This window comes from Thunnus thynnus, chromosome 16 (genome assembly GCF_963924715.1).
Source record: "Thunnus thynnus chromosome 16, fThuThy2.1, whole genome shotgun sequence".
Taxonomy (NCBI): domain Eukaryota; kingdom Metazoa; phylum Chordata; class Actinopteri; order Scombriformes; family Scombridae; genus Thunnus; species Thunnus thynnus.
The window spans coordinates 8,914,655-8,932,318 of record NC_089532.1 but is presented as its reverse complement, the minus strand read 5'-3'; the positions used below and the strand labels follow the sequence as shown (position 1 = coordinate 8,932,318).

The 17,664-nt window shown below is 41.9% G+C and overlaps 1 protein-coding gene across 1 annotated transcript in view; it reads left to right on the top strand.

Annotated features, from left to right (window-relative positions):
* The window catches only part of syne1b (spectrin repeat containing, nuclear envelope 1b), an 86,895-nt gene that overhangs the window by 29,837 nt on the left and 39,394 nt on the right, over positions 1 to 17,664 (top strand). The window contains exons 35-74 of the mRNA XM_067614141.1: positions 169 to 396; positions 504 to 602; positions 828 to 1,015; positions 1,130 to 1,253; positions 1,725 to 1,891; positions 2,674 to 2,827; positions 2,944 to 3,569; positions 3,707 to 3,886; positions 4,322 to 4,472; positions 4,639 to 4,797; positions 5,017 to 5,199; positions 5,316 to 5,417; positions 5,592 to 5,795; positions 6,040 to 6,247; positions 6,541 to 6,653; positions 6,828 to 7,033; positions 7,123 to 7,272; positions 7,419 to 7,710; positions 7,838 to 8,010; positions 8,147 to 8,456; positions 8,901 to 9,065; positions 9,605 to 9,961; positions 10,089 to 10,225; positions 10,917 to 11,094; positions 11,340 to 11,522; positions 11,641 to 11,784; positions 12,344 to 12,499; positions 12,817 to 12,981; positions 13,077 to 13,249; positions 13,508 to 13,661; positions 13,868 to 14,011; positions 14,327 to 14,491; positions 14,635 to 14,952; positions 15,075 to 15,230; positions 15,523 to 15,693; positions 15,919 to 16,245; positions 16,343 to 16,495; positions 16,725 to 16,892; positions 17,027 to 17,203; positions 17,439 to 17,585. Coding sequence (XP_067470242.1) covers positions 169 to 396; positions 504 to 602; positions 828 to 1,015; positions 1,130 to 1,253; positions 1,725 to 1,891; positions 2,674 to 2,827; positions 2,944 to 3,569; positions 3,707 to 3,886; positions 4,322 to 4,472; positions 4,639 to 4,797; positions 5,017 to 5,199; positions 5,316 to 5,417; positions 5,592 to 5,795; positions 6,040 to 6,247; positions 6,541 to 6,653; positions 6,828 to 7,033; positions 7,123 to 7,272; positions 7,419 to 7,710; positions 7,838 to 8,010; positions 8,147 to 8,456; positions 8,901 to 9,065; positions 9,605 to 9,961; positions 10,089 to 10,225; positions 10,917 to 11,094; positions 11,340 to 11,522; positions 11,641 to 11,784; positions 12,344 to 12,499; positions 12,817 to 12,981; positions 13,077 to 13,249; positions 13,508 to 13,661; positions 13,868 to 14,011; positions 14,327 to 14,491; positions 14,635 to 14,952; positions 15,075 to 15,230; positions 15,523 to 15,693; positions 15,919 to 16,245; positions 16,343 to 16,495; positions 16,725 to 16,892; positions 17,027 to 17,203; positions 17,439 to 17,585 — 7,755 coding nt within the window. The remainder of the gene's footprint in view (positions 1 to 168; positions 397 to 503; positions 603 to 827; positions 1,016 to 1,129; positions 1,254 to 1,724; positions 1,892 to 2,673; positions 2,828 to 2,943; positions 3,570 to 3,706; positions 3,887 to 4,321; positions 4,473 to 4,638; positions 4,798 to 5,016; positions 5,200 to 5,315; positions 5,418 to 5,591; positions 5,796 to 6,039; positions 6,248 to 6,540; positions 6,654 to 6,827; positions 7,034 to 7,122; positions 7,273 to 7,418; positions 7,711 to 7,837; positions 8,011 to 8,146; positions 8,457 to 8,900; positions 9,066 to 9,604; positions 9,962 to 10,088; positions 10,226 to 10,916; positions 11,095 to 11,339; positions 11,523 to 11,640; positions 11,785 to 12,343; positions 12,500 to 12,816; positions 12,982 to 13,076; positions 13,250 to 13,507; positions 13,662 to 13,867; positions 14,012 to 14,326; positions 14,492 to 14,634; positions 14,953 to 15,074; positions 15,231 to 15,522; positions 15,694 to 15,918; positions 16,246 to 16,342; positions 16,496 to 16,724; positions 16,893 to 17,026; positions 17,204 to 17,438; positions 17,586 to 17,664) is intronic.

The following is a 17,664-nucleotide window of genomic DNA, read 5'->3' as shown; positions in this document are numbered from 1 at the left end:
GTATCAGAGAGCAACACTACCAGCCTTCTTTAAGGTGACATCAACACACTGTTTCTATTTTTGATTCATGTATCAACCATCTTTCTTCAATGCAAATTAATGGATTTTATTAAGTTATAATTAAGTTTTGCTTGTTTCATTACTTTTCAACCTTGTCTGCATGTGCAGGCTGTTGGTGCAGAGCTTCAAGAGCGTGCTGAGGTTCTTTCTCAACTGGAGGCAGACTCCCAGGCACTGGCCCAGTTTGTATCTTCAGGGGAGGCAGCTCGTATCAAGGCACGTCTGACCCAAATCGGCCGGTACTGGGAAGAGCTGAAGGAGAGCGTACAGCAGCTTGACGGACAGCTGGAGGAAAGCTCTTCTCACCAGCAGAAGTTCAAAACGAGCCTGGAGGAGGTACAATAAATAGGCTGATTGATAGTTTTTTTAATATCATGACAACATACAGAATAACATTGATGGAAAATATGGGCATACAGTTAGTTTTGATCTTTATTTTCTAGGTGGAAGCATCTCTCAGTGAGCTACATACAAAACTGGAGAATCCTATCAAATCCTGCACCTCCTCATCAGAGACCTACAAAGCTCTTCAAAACCACATGGTATTTGATTGTTTTTACTCTCTTATTTTAATAAAAAAAAACACTATACTTCTAATTAAACAATTATTTTAATATTCTTTGCTTCTTTGATTAAAAAAGGTACACACCAGCAATATCTGGAAGAGAACTGCAAAGCTCAACACAGTGCCACTTGTTCCTTTCTGTCAGTCTTCCAGCGCTTTGGTAATGCTATGTGGGTCACTGTCTTCTGTTATTGCTCCCCAGGATGTCTGTCAGTGTCTGGAAAGGCTGAAGGGAACCTTGCTGTCCCTGTCTGCTGGTGCTCGAAGGCTTAGTGACAAAGAGCAAGCAGAGAGGACTGTGACACAGCTTAACACCAGCTATGAGCAAAACGTACAGGAGGCAAAGGACAAACAGAGCACTTTGGAGACCCTACTTTCTCTTTGGCAAAAGTAAGAGCTGTTGTACATACAGTAAATTTAACATATGTTGGATTTTAATAGCTATATAAAAGCAATTCAATAAATTTGAACGCTGGCTTAACCTAGACTTAACTGAAATTTCAGGTATGAGAAACAGCGTTCAAACTTTGTTTCATGCTTGGAGAGGAGTGAATCTGCATCCAAACCGGAAAGTCAGTGTCTGTCAGCTGATAAAGCCAAGCTCCGCAGTGAGATACAGGATTTGCAGGTACAATACATACACACAAATATAGTTCTTTGAAACATAGTGGCACAATATTATTTTCTGAAGAAATAAAGTTGCTGTCCTGAACCTTTTCAACTTTCTATGAAACATACACACACACGTTTTTACTTTCACATCCCCCAGTCCCTAAGAGTAGCCATTAAACCAACTCTTAACCCTCAATTAGTCCTTTGAAAAGGTGAGAATTGGCTGAAGTGTCCTCACTATACTGAAGTATCCTCACTCTGAAGATCTAAATCTCCAGTGAGTCCTCACAAAGATAGAAGTGCACACACACACACACACACACACACATATAAATAAATGATTATAAATAATTGGTCCCTTGTGGACTCTTACTGTTTGTCCCCTCAACATGATGAATACATAGTGCACATTCATTCATACAATAATTAAAACATTACAGGACTGTAATGTTAAACAGTCGTTAAAGAAAAGTATGTTTTCTTGCAGGCCTTGCACTCAGAGGTCAAGTCCCTTGAACTCTCTCATGTTGAGTTGGTGTCACTGGGGACATCATTGTATCCTACTGCTCCAGAAGACACAGTGAAGCAGCTGAAAGATGAGCTGGAGACCCTGCAGAGGAGATTGCATGCTCAAAATGAAGTCCTTCCTCAAAGGTAATAGAGTCTAAATGAAAATAACACCATTGTAGTTTTCATTAATGGTCCAATGACCTGTCTGATGAATCAAGTTCAGCATAGTCAGGCTGTCTTTGATTATACCTACTTCATAAAACCTAATATTGGCAGGTGTCCTGAAGCTGGTTATTAAAGAAATAGTCTGAGATTGCAGGAAATATATTTATTGTTTTCTTGCCAAGAGTTAGATGAGAGGATTAATACTACTCTCTTATCTGTCCAGTAAATATGAGGCTACAGCCAGGAGACTGCTAACTGTGCTTAGCATAAAGACTAGAAAAAGGGGGAAACAGCTAGCCTAGCTCTGTCCAAAGCTAACAAAATCTGCCTATCAGCACCTTTAAAGCTTACTAATTAACATGTCTCATTTTTAGTATTGTTACGCCTGTATTAGATACCCAACAGTGGCGAGATGACAGGAATTTAGGGGAGAGAGAGATGGGGAATGACAGGCAACCCTGGCCAGATGCAAACTGGGGATGTTGCGGTTTATGGTCGGCCACCAGTGCAACCCCATAAGTAATATTTGTTTAATTTGTACAAGAAGTGGACAAGAAGTGTACAAGTGCTAGTTTGTGGTTTTACAGGGGTTATGTGCTGTAATAATTTGTTGGCTAGGCACAGTGACTTCCTGGAGAATATATCTTGTCCAATATGACATGGCAAACTTTACCCTGCATTTATTAAAATGCTAAAAAGTATTCATAAATTAGCTCAAGCATGACTGATTTAACTCCCTATACTGCTATTTTGTCACCCAGAATCCAGGATCTTCAGAGCCACCTCTCCCTGGTGGAGCAGTTTGACCAGGCCATGCTGAAGTTCTCCCAGTGGAGTGAGACCATGCTTTCAAATCTACACTCAGCCTCTCAAGTCAACATCAGCAACTTGCAGCCTGCCACCACAAAAGTAAAGGTAAGAATAGTTATTGCTCATCTGTTTAGTGCATGTACTGCTATTGTCCAGTCCCAGGCCCACTTATAGTCAATAGACAGATGAGCAACAACTAATCCTCCATCGGCCTTTGACAGGAGACCCAGGCAGCCTTACAGAAGCAGTCCAGTGTCAGACAAAGCTTGGAGCAGCAGACAGCGAAGCTCTGTCAGTTCTGTGAGCCTGGTGATGCACAGCTCCTACGAAGCAGAGCAGACAGCTGTCTCCAGCCCTACCTGGAGGCCCAGCATATAGTTGAGCTCCAGTTAGAGTGCCTGGAAAGGCTTGAGGCTTTTCTGCAGACCCACAATGTGGCAGGAGGGGTGTTGCGAGGTCTTAGACAGACTGTGGAGAGTGCTGGGAGCTGGGATCGTGGAAGAGTAGAGGAGCTACAACAGGAGCTGGCCACCATTGTCCCAGACATTAGCCAGCTTGAAACTCTAGCCGTCAATCTGGACAGCAGTCTCTGCAAAAGCCATCTCCATATTGGTGCCGATGAGGGATCTCATAAGTCATGCCGCATGCTGGCCGATTCACTCAGTGCTGAGCTGGATGCAGTGAGGAACTTGCTTGGTACTAAGCAGAGTGAAGCAGAGGCCTTAGGGGCTCTTTGGACTTCATTCAGACAGCGGAAAGAACAGCTGCTCAAAGCTGTGGAGGACATTGAAGAAAAAGCTGACCACCAGAGCTTCAAAGAGCCCAGCCTACATGCCTTACAGCAGAGGTAAAGTACTTACATTCAGTTCATGATATAATTCTCAAGCTGAATTATTGGGGTTATCACCATTGTGGGTTAGTACCAAACATGCATAGGTGGATACAACATGTGCAACAGCTGCATATTGTCCCTCTGTTTGTCAGACTACGGTTCTTTAATCAGCTGGAGGATGAACTACAGTCACACCTGCATGAGGAGCAGTGGCTGAGGGACAAGGGCAACCAACTGGCCCAGAGGGATGCAGAGTTGGCTGGGGAGGTACTGAGGGAAATCAGCCTGCTGGAGACCACATGGGAGGACACCAAGAGGCTCATTACAGAGAGGTAGTGTAGGAATGTGAAAGGGTTTTCCATGTTACTAAGACAGAAAATATTGCAAAAATGTCTGAAATTGAACATTATGAAAAGGTGATGGGTAAAGACAATACTAAAGGCAGTAACCATTAAACCATACTGTGATGAAATGATCAATTTGTAATCAATTTGTAATGAATGTTGTAAAACCTAGTTACATAGAATGTGCCATTTAAGAACCCAGAAAGTATCACATCTCAATTACACTAATTAAAGGACTATGAAACACCGTCTTTTGGAAGAAAACCCTGCTACATTGACATCTATACTATAGGTTGACTTCAAATTTGTTGCACTTGTGAGCACATAGTGAAAAGTGAAGTGAAACTTCACATGCATCATTTCTGTCAAGAAGTTCATTGTGTTGTACAGGTCATTAACCTTTAACCTTACTTTCTTCAACAGACAGGAGCAGTGCAATGTTCTTGTTGAGCTTATGAGAGAATACCAAACCCTGAAAACCTCCATCAGCAGCATTATTGAGAGCACTGAATCTCTGGTTGATATAAGCTCTGTTCTGAAGGACTATGAGGAAACCAAGAGGTCACTAAGCAAGGTCAAAAAAATTAATAATAATTATTATTTAGTTCTCAGTGTCTTGTTGACATACAGTACAGTTATTTACTGTATTACATAGGTAATTCTATTTTTTTTAAAAAGTCTTGCCATTATGATTGTTCATCAGATTCCTTAAAGGTTTACTGTCTTTTCTCGATTTGTAGCATGAAGCAGTCAAGGCAGAGATGGCTGGCAAGCAACATGAACTGGACCAGTTTTCCAGCAAAGGAAAACAGTTGGTGAATGAACTGAAGAACATCCCTGAGTGTGACTCTCAAATGATGAAAAAGGATATGGAAACACTTGTGGATCAGTGGCTGGATGTAAGTCTGACTTCAGGAGTAACGCCATGATGTTTGGATGTGATGTGCGATGTAAGGTCAATGGCAAAGATTAATAATACAGTACATGAATTGGTTTAGACACTAACAAAAAAAAAAGTAGAGCTTTGCGGTCTTCAACTCTGCAACTTGATATAAAATGTGAAAGCTCAACATACAACAGAAAGTAAACTTGATTGACTGATTTAATCCACTCCTCAGGTTTCTGAGAGAATAGATGACAACATTGATCGCCTGAACCAGAGTTTGGCTCTGTGGGAAGATGTGCGTAAAATTACCGAGGACATTGAGAGCTGGACAAGCAGCTGTGTGATTGAACTGAATGAGAGCCTGAATAACCTCAATGACAGTCAGAAGGTGTCGGCAAGGCTCTCCATGATACAGGTAACTGCATAATGATTTCTTTAATAGTATAGTATCTCACAGATTAGCAAAGAAACCTGATGAAAGCAAGCCAAGAGGTATGTAATACATGCTTCTCTCATTTGATGCATCAACAGGTAGAAGCAGGCGAGAAGGAGCAGAAACTCGAAACCCTGCAGAGCAAAATCTCAGAGCTTAAGAACTGCAGTCAAAGTCAAGAGACTCCTGCTAAATTACAGGTACTAAACATGATTCCAATGATATTTGTTTTTTAATGAATATGTTTCTCAAGTGATGGTACATTTGCTCTTACTGAGAAGAAGATATTAAACCTGACTTTATATATATATATATATATACATACAGTGTGTCACTACAGAAACACTCACAAACCTTTATTCCAATTGCATCAGTTGCTGGAGAATGACCTGCGGAACAAGATCAGCTCTGTTCAGAAACTACATGAGCAAGCTAGAGGAAACCTCATGGATTTCAGTACCCAAAGGAAACAGCTGGAAGATTACATCTCACAGATGTCTGCTTGGCTTAAAAGTATGGAGGATTCCCTGGTTTCGTCTCCCACCGGTTCAGATCCTGAGGACATCTGCAGAGTAAAGGTGCATCTTAAATATCAATCACATGCTGAATGAATTACAGCCCTTGTAGAGGTGATGTGCCTTTGTAAACTTGAGAAAAGAGGATTTTAATCTCAGTCTTTAAGTGCTCTTGACATGTTGACAGTAGCATACGTACCACAACTCACTGGTTTGTGAGTTGTTAGTGTTATAAATAATCTATTTTATCTTAAAGAGGACAAAAGTGACAATTGAATTAATCTACTTTGTTAAACATGTTTTGAAGGACTTTCAGAAAGAGCTGCAAAACCAGCAAGGCAGTATTGACTCCACAAGGGAGAGTCTCAACACCCTGTGTAGAAAATATCCCTCTGAGGAGCTGGCTGGTTTGGGTTCAGCACTCACTGACCTCATCAAGACTTACGAGTCTGTAAACCAGCTCTCTGCAAGGACGTTGGTGTCACTGCAGAACTGTCTTCAGCAGCAGTTCAATGGTGAGAACCTCCATAACCAAATCTGAATAAAATGTGCAGTTTTACTCAGCAGCCACGTGATCAGGTAGCATACACCCCACACTATTGTAATACTAATGGTATAATGCGTTAAATGTGTATACTGTACAATACATCACACTACTAGCCTCCTATTAATTTCTTACATTTTTAATGGGAAGGCATGCCTCATACAGTGGATACTGAGTGTAAATTTCCTTGTGCTTTAGCAAGATTAAGCTTGATTCTATTTGAATCATCACCAAATATTAAATCTCTTTTCCCTTGCTCTGTAGATCTTGTTCAGGAGTTTCATCGTTGGCTTTTAGAACAGAGGGAGATTGTGAAAGAATGCTCCGACCGATCTGGAGACACTCACATTGTGGAACGCAAACTTCAGAAACTTAAGGTAAAACTAATAGCCAAAATACTCTGAAGTTCCATAAATCATGCTTTCTCATTGGAATAAGAGTAGAAGACTGGTGGAAATGTAGTATAACACAAAATTACTGATTGAAAAACATCATACATAGGAGTTAGAAAGACAAGGCTTAATGTTATAGTGATCTTGTTTATCTGTCAGGGTGCCATGGAACGTGTGGAGGAGGGTGAGGTGCGTCTCACTCAGGTCTGTGAGGAAGGAGAGAAGCTCCTGCTTCATCTTCCCAAAGCCAGTGCGGGGCAGGTCCAGCAGCACCTTTCCTCCATCCAACAGGACTGGGACAGCTTTGTGGAGCAGTGCAGACAGAACCAACAGATCCTGGAGGACAGTTCATCCCTCATGAAAGGGTAAAAGACTTGCACAAACACAACCCAGTTCTACAAAGCAGTTTATAGGCCCATTATTGAAAAAGCACACCATTCTCAATTCCTTGTAGGTTTGAGGGTCGCCTTAAGAAGCTCAAGTGGTGGTTGGAGCATATGGAAAAGAGGATGACAACAGATCTGCTTGAAGCCAAGCAACGTGGTCCTGAAAAGGCTGTGCTCGAGCAAGTGGAGGAATATCAGCAGGAAGTGCTCAAAGAAAGGTACCAAGAAAAGAAAATAAAGAATTATGACGATCATGTCACTTGACATAGATAATCCTCCCCAGAAAGATCTGCAATGAATGTCCTCAATCAAATATCAAAGCACTCTTTGTAGCTTATTTAAACATTTACTTTCTTCTGTGCAGGGATTCCTTTGAGCGCTTATGTCAAGAGGGCCAAGCACTGAATGAGGGTGGACGAGGCGATGGTAGTGAGACAAGAGTGTCAGCTCAGCTGCAGTCACAGCACCAGACCTTGTTAAGACGTGTGAGAGAGAGGCTGCGTAGCTGCCAGCTCACTTTACAGGAGCAGCAGGCCTTTGAAGAGACTCTGCAGAGTACCTGGTGCTGGCTGAATGGAGTCCAGGAGCGTCTGGCTTCACTCAACAGCACAGTTGGCAACAAAGAGACCCTGGAGAAAAGGCTTGGTCTGGTACAGGTCAGTCAATAATACTCTGATCAAAAAATATTGTTTGGGTTACAATGTTGTCTGGACACATTTTGAAACACAGGAATATTTTCATAGTTGGTCCATATTTTTTGTTGTTGTTTCCTGGTACATATAGGATATCTTGCTAATGAAGGGTGAAGGTGAAGTGAAGCTCAACATGACAGTAGGAAAAGGAGAACAGGTCCTGAAACACAACAGAATGGAGGGGCAGGAGGCCATTTGTTCACAGCTACAGAGCCTGAAGGATGCCTGGGCCAATATGTTGATGACTTCTATGAGTTGCCACAGGTAGGAAATGAGCCCTCTTCTGCACTGTGGCAGAACTGTTGAGTCATTGAAAACAATGACACCATAATCCAGGGTAACATGTACTTGTTGGATTATGTAATTCCTGTGCTTATAAAAGTTGTATTATTGTCCACAGTCGACTTGAATGGACAGTGGCCCAGTGGACGACGTTTCAGGAAAGCAAGAGCCAACTGCAGCAGTGGATGGAGTCAGTGGAGCAGGAGGTGGGGATGACTCTGCCGCAGCAGCCAGGCCTCAAAGAGAAGTCCGCTTTGCTGGAACGCCTCAGGGCCATCCAGGCTGATGTGGATGCTCACGCAGCAGCACTGTCACGACTTACAGACAAAGCCGTGGAGATGCATGAAAAAACTGGTGACCAGACCTTTGGAACAGAGTCAAGGGCAGAGCTCAATGCACACTTTGCTGATATCTCAGCTGTTGTCAAGGTGATCTACATGCAGGCATAAGTAAAATAGTATTTGCAAATAACTTTGCTGAATCATAATCCGGGAATAGAGGGGCAGCCAAAAAGAAACGGCAGCTGGGAGGCATCCAAAAACACTGTTGTAGGGCAGACACTTAGCACTATGCAACACAGCCACACTGTTGCCCAAATTGAGAGACTGGTTGCATTAAGTAAGATGAGACTGGTTGCATTAAGTAAGATGAAGCAGTATACTTGTATACTAATTTTACTAAAATGTTATACCATTATACTTTTAGTTTGCTTAAAAGTTTGATCCTTCTTACCCTGACAGACACATGCAACACAAAAAAACATTTGCAAATACTATTTGAAACTATATATTATTATATTATATTTAGTCAGTTCCTTATTCATATCCAGCTGTTGATGTTTATGTTTTCATACATCTTTTTCTTCCCCAAAGGGTAAAGTGCAGTCCATGCAAACCATTGTCTCTGAGCATGAGCAGTATCTTGATGCTGTGAGAGACTTCAATGACTGGCTGGTCTCTGCAAAAGAGGAACTCCAGCGCTGGTCCGACCTGTCAGGAGATTCACTCTCCATTAAAAGAAAGCTCTCCAGGGTGCAGGTGAGGAATCTCAAAATGTTATACTTACTTGCTTGTATTTAAAGATCTATGTCATCCAGCATGTTTTGTATCTGCTCCAGTGACGTCTAGAGTCAAGACCTCCTAAGAAACTATTGGTTGTCAAAAGTAGTGAGAGGACAAGTTTAAGAAGCTTTGTCAGGCCTCGTTGGGACTCATTATAGAGCAGAGAAGTACCGCACAGAAAAATCAAAAAGGTTGCAACTGATGTATTGCAGAGGGAAAAGCCCATGTGTGAGAGGTATTTGGGGAGCAATCCAGAATATCTTTTGCAAAAAGAGGGATTTTCTCAGGAGAGGAAAATATGATATCACTCAAACTTTTGTCTGGCTTTCATATGAAGTCATTTCGTTGGCATAGGTGACAGTGCAAGGGGAAGACTAGATTTTCAAAATGCAAAGAAAGAAATCTTTGTAAATGTAAAGTTTTGGAGATACCACTTTCTTAAGAAGGGAATTCCAAGTGGCTGAGTCCAGAGGGGGGAAACTAGCTGATCTGATATGATAATTTGCCCTTTCCAGGAGTTGCTTGACTCCAAGCAGCGAGGCAGAGAGAGGCTGAACCGCGTCCAAAGATGCGGGGCAGTGGCAAGAGATCACACTGGCTCTGGGGGCTATGAGGCTATGGAGCGAGAGGAAGCAGCCCTATTGTCATCATGGGAACAGTGGGAACGTGGGGCGCTACAGACACGGGCTAGTCTGGAGACTGCCCTCTCTCAGATAGCCACCTCTGAACAGGAGTTCAGCAGCCAGTCAGCACAGTTAGAGCATGACCTGCAGGACTTCAATCGTCAGCTGCACGACTGGCGTGTACGGTTGGCCCAAGCAGAAGGAAAAAATGATGGAGAGGAGGCTGTTAAAGGCTGGCAGATAGCAAAGGTATGTCCCAGCTTAGCTTTGTAAATTATCACTGTAATTGGAAATAGGCAATGATAGCAGTAGATGACTAATGCATATGTCATGCTGGTGTTAATGAATGTTTTGTGGTTGTTTGTTTTCTTTCCAGGACACTTTGGAAGAACTTGTCAAAGCTGAACCCATGTCCGATAGTCTGAAGACTCAACTCAATGATCTGTGCCGGTTCTCCAGAGACATGGGAACACAGTCTGAGAGAGTTTCTGCACTCATTAAAGAGTATAACAGGTGAGAAAATATGCAAATATGGCACACAATAGTCCTGGTTCTTCAAGAAAAACATGAAGCTACATTTAGCATTTACATGCAACTGAAGATATTTTAGATATTATCCACAGAATTACAAATTATTAATCTGTGGTAGAACTATACACCAGGAGTGTTCATTCAGTGCAATGCAATATAAAAACCCTGCAATAAATACTAACTTAGATTAGTGTTCAGTTTTTCCAAGACTACTAATTTAATTATTTCTGTGTTTGTGACGTATTCCTATGGAAAATCTGAGGCTGTATTTTGGGCATTATATGTATTATATCGTTTTGCATATATGCATTTAATTTTTGGTCCACCACATTCACATATATGGGGGAGAAAATGAATTAAAAAAGCTTTACAACATAATGTGATTGAATAAAACAAAACCACAGCCACAAAAGTTACCATACAGCTGAATCAACGCCTCTCTGACACATTGTCAACAATGAAAAATTGTACGTTTCACAAAGGTAATATTTCTTACAAGACTGTATTAGGTTGTGTTGCAAAGTACAAAGGTTTCTGTTTTTCTGGTCACACTGTAAACTCCAATGTTTCAACAGCCTGTGGTCAAACCAACAAGAACCAACAAGCCTGAGACAGTAGAATAAATAAGATTTGTCCCTAAAGTATGTTTTTTTTTTTTTTAATCTGTTCCCAGTCTGAGTCTTCAAGCCTCCAGGGAGTGCCAGAGCAAAGAGAAGCTGCTGGAACAAGGTTTCCGCTCAGCATTCAGAGAGTTCCAGCAATGGTTTGTCAATGCCAAGATCAACACAGCCAAATGCTTTGATGTACCCCAAAATCTCAATGAGGCCTCATCTAGCTTGCAGAAGATTCAGGTACAGCACTGAGAGTAAAACACCATTAAACATTCAGGCTCTTATGCTGCCAGAATTACAGTTTACCCCTAAGAGTGCCAACAAAGTGCAATATTATTTTCAACCGCTTGTCCGTGTGTTACTATCACGGAATATATCTGTAAGTAAATGAATATGACTAAGATGTTTTACATTTATTTTTAATAACACATAAAAGGGGCTTTCAAGTATTTTCTACATCTCATCTCTTCGGCTTCTCTCCTCAGGAGTTCCTAAGTGACAGAGAGCAAGGTCATTTAAAGCTGAACGCTGTGGTCGTCAGCGGTGAGCTTGTCTCTAGTGTTGCAGCTAAAGACAAAGTTGATGCAGTTCGGGCTAAAATGAACACTGCCCGAGAGGACTGGAAAAATATGATGGCAAATCTTCACAACAGAGAGACAAACCTACAAGTAAGCACCTAATCATCCCTTCTCATCAACTGGGGTCATGTGAAAACCTGATTTGTAGCAATTAATTGTAAATCACAGAAATATCCTATCAGTCTTTTAATTGTCTTGTGTATTTCAGAACCTTCTGTCTCAAATGAAAGATTTTGAGGCAAGTGCTGAGCCTCTTCAGGAGTGCTTGAATGCCACAGAGCTGGCTGTACAGGAGAGCAGCACAAGGCTTCATGATCTCACAGCCAAAAAGCTAGAGCTTCACAAGCTACAGGTACCAGTGTCCAAAATCCACCTGACTTGGAACACCCCTCATGTTCAAGATCACTCATGTTAAAGTGCAACAACCACTCAGAGCTAGGGTGCTAACTTGACTACTGCTGCCATTTGCAAAAGCTCACCATTCCACCTATGACAGAGTTTCAGCATTTTTTTCTGTTTGCTTAGGAAGCAATGCCAAAAGCTTATGCTAACTGCCAGTTGCTTACTTTTTGAATTGCTGCCATCTTTCTGCTCCTCTTTGCTACTCTCACATGTTGTCTTAACACAATGTCTATCATATAAATTAATACTTGCCTCATTTATAAAAGAGAGTGCTGTTATAACCTATTTATTGTTTAAAACTGTCTACCAGATGTTTCCAGAGGCCTTGATTGCACGTCATGACCAGCAAGAGCTTACTATCAGTAACACTGGCCGAATACTATGTATCTCATTCTCTTTCTTTTTTGCCATGTTGCCATCTCTAACCCCCTGGTCTGTGTCTGAATGTAACTGTCTTATATCTGTGTCAGCTTGCATGCCTCTATGATAACCTGCTTGTGCTCTTCCAGTCTGTGCTTGAGGAGTTAGCCTCTCACGAAGTTCAGCTGAACAGGCTGAAAGAGAAGGCCCAGCTGCTGTGGGATGAACACGCGGCCGGCAAGGGTTTTGTGCACCGTGTCTCGCAACTCTCTGCTCAGTACCTAGCTTTAACCAACCTGACCAAGGTACAGTAATGCCTACCAATATGCCTGTGCACTTGGGCTTTTCTGGGGGTAGAGCTGGAGAGGAGACAGAGGCACTAGACTGGACGGAGCTCTGATTTAACATTATTTACAGACGATAAACAGTGAAGGTACTAACTCACCATAACTTAACACAAATTTTCTTTTGTCACTGTAAGTCTCTGTTAGAGGATACACAGGGTGATTTCTTTTTGTAGTAGATCTTTATTATTATACAAGGAATGCATTTGTGATTTTTGAGACTACTATAGATTACTAAATCTGTATATTTCTGGTTTTGTCCTGCTTTGGATCTGTAGGAGAAGGCATCACGGATTGACCGCATAGTCACTGAGCACCAGCTTTTCTCCCAAGGGTTAAAAGAGCTGCAGAATTGGGTGGCTGACACCAGCCACATGCTGCAGACCTACTGCGCCCCCACTGCTGACAAAAATGTTCTCGATAGCAGGATGATCAAGCTGGAGGTACAGAAAGTCAGACAGAGTTACCACTTTGAATGCCCCTTTGAATGCTTCATATAAGAGTGTATCAAATGCACATGTTGTGATTCTTGCACCAGGCGTTGCTGACTGCTCGTCAGGAGAAGGAGATCCAGCTGAAGATGCTGATCACAAGAGGAGAGTCAGTTCAGAGAAACACTTCAGCCGATGGAGTGCCTGTAGTCCAAAAACAAATACAGGATCTAAAAGATTCATGGGATGCACTGCTCTCCACCTCTATTCAATGCAAAAGGTTAGTTCTCTACTACAAGTAACAGCACCTAAGGCTGTATTTATAACAGCGGTTTGGTAGTTTCATAGCTGCAGCTGTCTCCACAGAAGGTTTTCGACAAACATGCTGTGTACACATGCCACTTTTTATAGTTAAGTGGAATGTGTACACAGCATGTAGCTGCCACTGCAAATATTTTTGCCTCTTGTCTAGTATAGACACTATTGCTACAGATACAGCACCATTGTCTGACTTAGCTGTTCTCTTTAAAATCAACAGTCAGCTGGAGGGTTCTCTGTCTCAGTGGACCAGTTACCAGGAGGATGTACGCCAGTTTGTGTCTTGGGTGGAACGTGTGGAGGAGAGTCTTGACCCCACTGATAAACAGTGTCCAGAGATGAGAGACAAAACTGCTAATCTGAGCAAAGCCAAGGTTCTGCAATCTCCTCAGTCATGCTGTATTTTGTCAATGCTTATATATGATTTACTGCAAATACAAAATATGTTTTGATTTCACACCCTAAATTTTGCAAATAGTGAAAATCAGCAGTGCAGGGTTCAAAAGAGCCATTTAACTACAGTAGCTATGAACTTGAAATACGCACAATTGATTGTAAATATACCTCCCTGCTGTTTCAGTTGCTATATGAGGAAGTGCTCAGCCACAGCACCCTCCTGGACACCATCACTGCAAAGGCTGCCAGTATAGCTGAGAACTATGTCACTCAACTGGAGCTCCAAGATCTGCAAGAGCGCTACAACACTATCAAAGACAATGCCATGGTAATAAGCAACAGAATACATTTCAACTTCAGTATTACGATACAATTTAACAGAGTTATGCAATAAGAAATATACTGTACAAATCTGAGGGTAGAAATATTTACATGTGCAAAAAGACATTTACAAAAAAATACTTTCTTTAAAAAGATTGTTGTAAGTGCTATAATTTAAGTACTTCTTAAGTTTTGTTACTACTTATAAACTGCCTGAAACACAGTTTGAGTGTGAAAAGTGTGAAAATACCAAACAAAGTAAGATACAATTGGCTCTGAAATTATGTCTGTGATTATGTCATAATACTGTTTGTGTCCTCAGAGGGCAGTAGGCAATGCAGAGGAGCTGGTGAAAGCCCATCAGGAGTATCAGCGGGGCCTCCATGCATTTGAGGACTGGCTGGAACAGGAACAGGAGAAGCTTGGCTGCTACACCCAGCTGGAGGGGGATGTTGATAGGCTGGAGGAGACGCTCCAAAAGCTGCAGGTCTGAAAATTATCAGTGTGTTAATGTTGTTGTACTGTACTACTAGTAATCCTACATAGCCTGAAATGCTGCTTTACACAATTGATATATTATCTGAAAGTTTAGAGAGCTGACAGTGCTCATCCACATCTATGTAACTGCAGGAACTCCAGCTGCACTGCACAGAGGGTCAGGCTCTGCTGAACACAATACTGGTCAGTAGAGAGCTGGTGATTCCCTGGGGGCTGCCTCAAATAGAAGACCGAGCACTGGAGACACTGCAGCAGGAATGGAGGCTGTACCAGGCCCGATTAGCCGACACCCGGGCCCAGCTCAACAGTGCTCTGGCCAAACTCCGGCAGATGGAGCAGAAGTTCCAGCGTCTTGACAGCTGGCTAAAGGGCATGGAGACCAAAGCACAACTGCGCAGCCATCGCCGATCTGACCGTGCAACTAAAGAAGCTCAACTCCAGTTGATAAAGGTTAGGCTAATATGCAGTTTGCATTGGAAACAATCTAATTGATAATTCCAGTCTAATGAATGTAATAGAATCGAAATAACCAAGAGTTGTACAGACATCACTAACGCTCTTTCTTTGATCAGAGCTGGCAGGAGGAAGTGCTAGTATATCAAGACGAGATGGAGGGCCTTAGTCTCTTGGCTCAGCAGGTTCTGGATGAGACACATATTAGCAGCCGGATCAGTACACGAGCCACCCAGATTACAGCCCGCTACCACGCCCTGCTTCTGCATTTACTGGTAATAGTCACTTAAACACAGCACACAGTATTACATGGTTGTGAATAGAGTATACATACATATAAACATATATATATATACTTCAATAAATGCTTCAATGCTTGTTGATATGTCTTGATTGCTTGAGACTAGTTAAACGTTGCTTTAACTAGTCAACCAACCAGGTTTCTCATATAAAATCTGGTGCTGTAAATCTTCATTTTGAGAAATAACTGAAAACATGTCATCAGGTTCGCTATCCTAAGCATTTTTCTGCAATAACTTTTTTTTTTCCTCTTCCCCTGTGTTGCAGGAGACAATCAAACATCTCCAGGAGGAGGTGTCTTGCATTGAAGAGGCACAATGTGTCTTCGGCACCTTCTCAGACTGGCTCAGCACAGCTCAGAATAACTTCAGCACTGTGGCTATAAGTGTCGATGTAGTGGACCGCTTTGCCATGGAGAGAAAGATGAAGAAACTAGAGGTACATTCTCTACCACAGAGTACATGTCTTCTGTTTATTAGTGAATGCTTTTAGAAACCTTTTATATTATTAGACCAAAGTACTGGTTCTATTGGTCAATACTGCCCTTACTAAGACCTATTTTAGAAGCAGGAATTCTAATAAAAGCAGCAGTATTACTCAGATATCTGATATCTGTATAATGAAATATCAATAATAATTAACACCAGCCCATGTACCTTTCAGGCTCTTCAGGCAGACATGGAGCAGGGTCACACTTACCTGAAGACAATGAGGGAGAAGACAGAGCGAGCCATGGCATTCTTGGAGGAGCCCGAAGCAGAGCAGCTGAAGGAGGAGGTGGACACCCGACTCTTCCAACTGGAGGAGTTGATGGCAGCTCTCCGCACAGAGCATAACTCCCTTGAGAAATGTATCTCCCTCTCTAAAGACTTTATAGATAAATACAAGGCCCAGGCCCAGTGGGTGATAGAAACCAAGAACCTTTTAGCATCAAGTGTAGAGCCTAAAGCTGAACTCTATCAGAAGAAGGCTCAGCTAGCAAAGTACAAGGTAACTAAAATGATAACTAAATGGTTTCTATAAAACCAGTAAAAACAGAGCAAAAAAACTAAATTATTCTTCCTGCAATGTTTTATTCCCTTTGCAGACCATCCAGCAGACAGTGCAGTCTCATGAGTCAGCAGTGAAATGCGTCATTGAGAAAGGAGAGGCCCTACTGGACACAGTCCATGACCCCACTATAAGTGACAACATGAAAAAACTGCAGGCTGACTACCAAGACCTCTGCTTGTTGGCTAAGGTATGGGTACTGCTAAACTGTTTCTGCTGGAGAAACCTGAATGAAGTTGATTGGTTTTATTCATTTTGTTCATTTGTGTTATATTGTATTTACACATACTGCTTTCATCTCTGTCTCAAAGTCTTTTATGTTTTAAAATGCTGATGTACTGGTATATATTTTTCTTATCTAATTATCATATATTATACAGATACATTAACCTCTGGAATGGATGTATGTTGTGTTTCAGACACAGGTCCAGAACCTTGTGGAGTGGGTGAAGGAGCACGAGGATTACAACAGCGAATTGCAGGAGGTCGAGAAGTGGCTCTTACAGATGTCCAGTAGACTGGTCACCTCTGATTCTATGCAGACCAGCAGTATGGAGATGGCCACTCAGCAGCTTGCCCGACACAAGGTGACCCACCCCATACTGACCCATGAAAATTTACAATGTTTAGTTTATGTTTTTACATTACATCCAAATACTTTTGGTTTACATTACATGGATTATTTATCATAATCTGTATTTTTAACCATCTTTTTTTCCAGGCAATAATGGAAGAGATAGCCAGTTTTGAGGAACGTCTCACCAGCTTAAAGCAGAAAGGAGAAGATCTTGTTGCCAGTTGTACAGACCAAGTCCAAGCTAAGATCAGTCAACAAGTCCAGGCTCATCAACAGGGAGCCAGAGATAGCTACTCTGCCATATGCAGCACTTCCCAACGTGTGAGTAATACAAGACTTCAACCATGTTTATTGATCTTGTTAAAAGCCTTGCTGTAGCATTTTGAAACAGCTGAAGGAAAAATGACTCATATTTCAAGTCGCTCTACAAGTGGTGTTCACTTATATTAAACTTTTTCTAGCAGGGAAACCTATCCATCAGACAATTTTCAGAAAAATACTGACTCTATTTAATAAAGATTTGTATTGTAAAGTGTTACCTCACCTTGTTCAACAGGTGTATCAAAGTCTGGACAGGGAGCTGCAGAAACATGTTAACCACCAAGACACTCTCCAGCAGTGCCAAACCTGGCTCTCCGCAGTTCAGGAGGAGCTCCAGCTCAACGATCAAGGACCATCTGGTCTGCAGGAGGCACTAAAGCAGGTACCTGACACAATTTGCAGTTTTGCCTGCCCCTTGGTATTCAATGAGGTGATAATTTGCATTGTTTTTTTTTAAATTT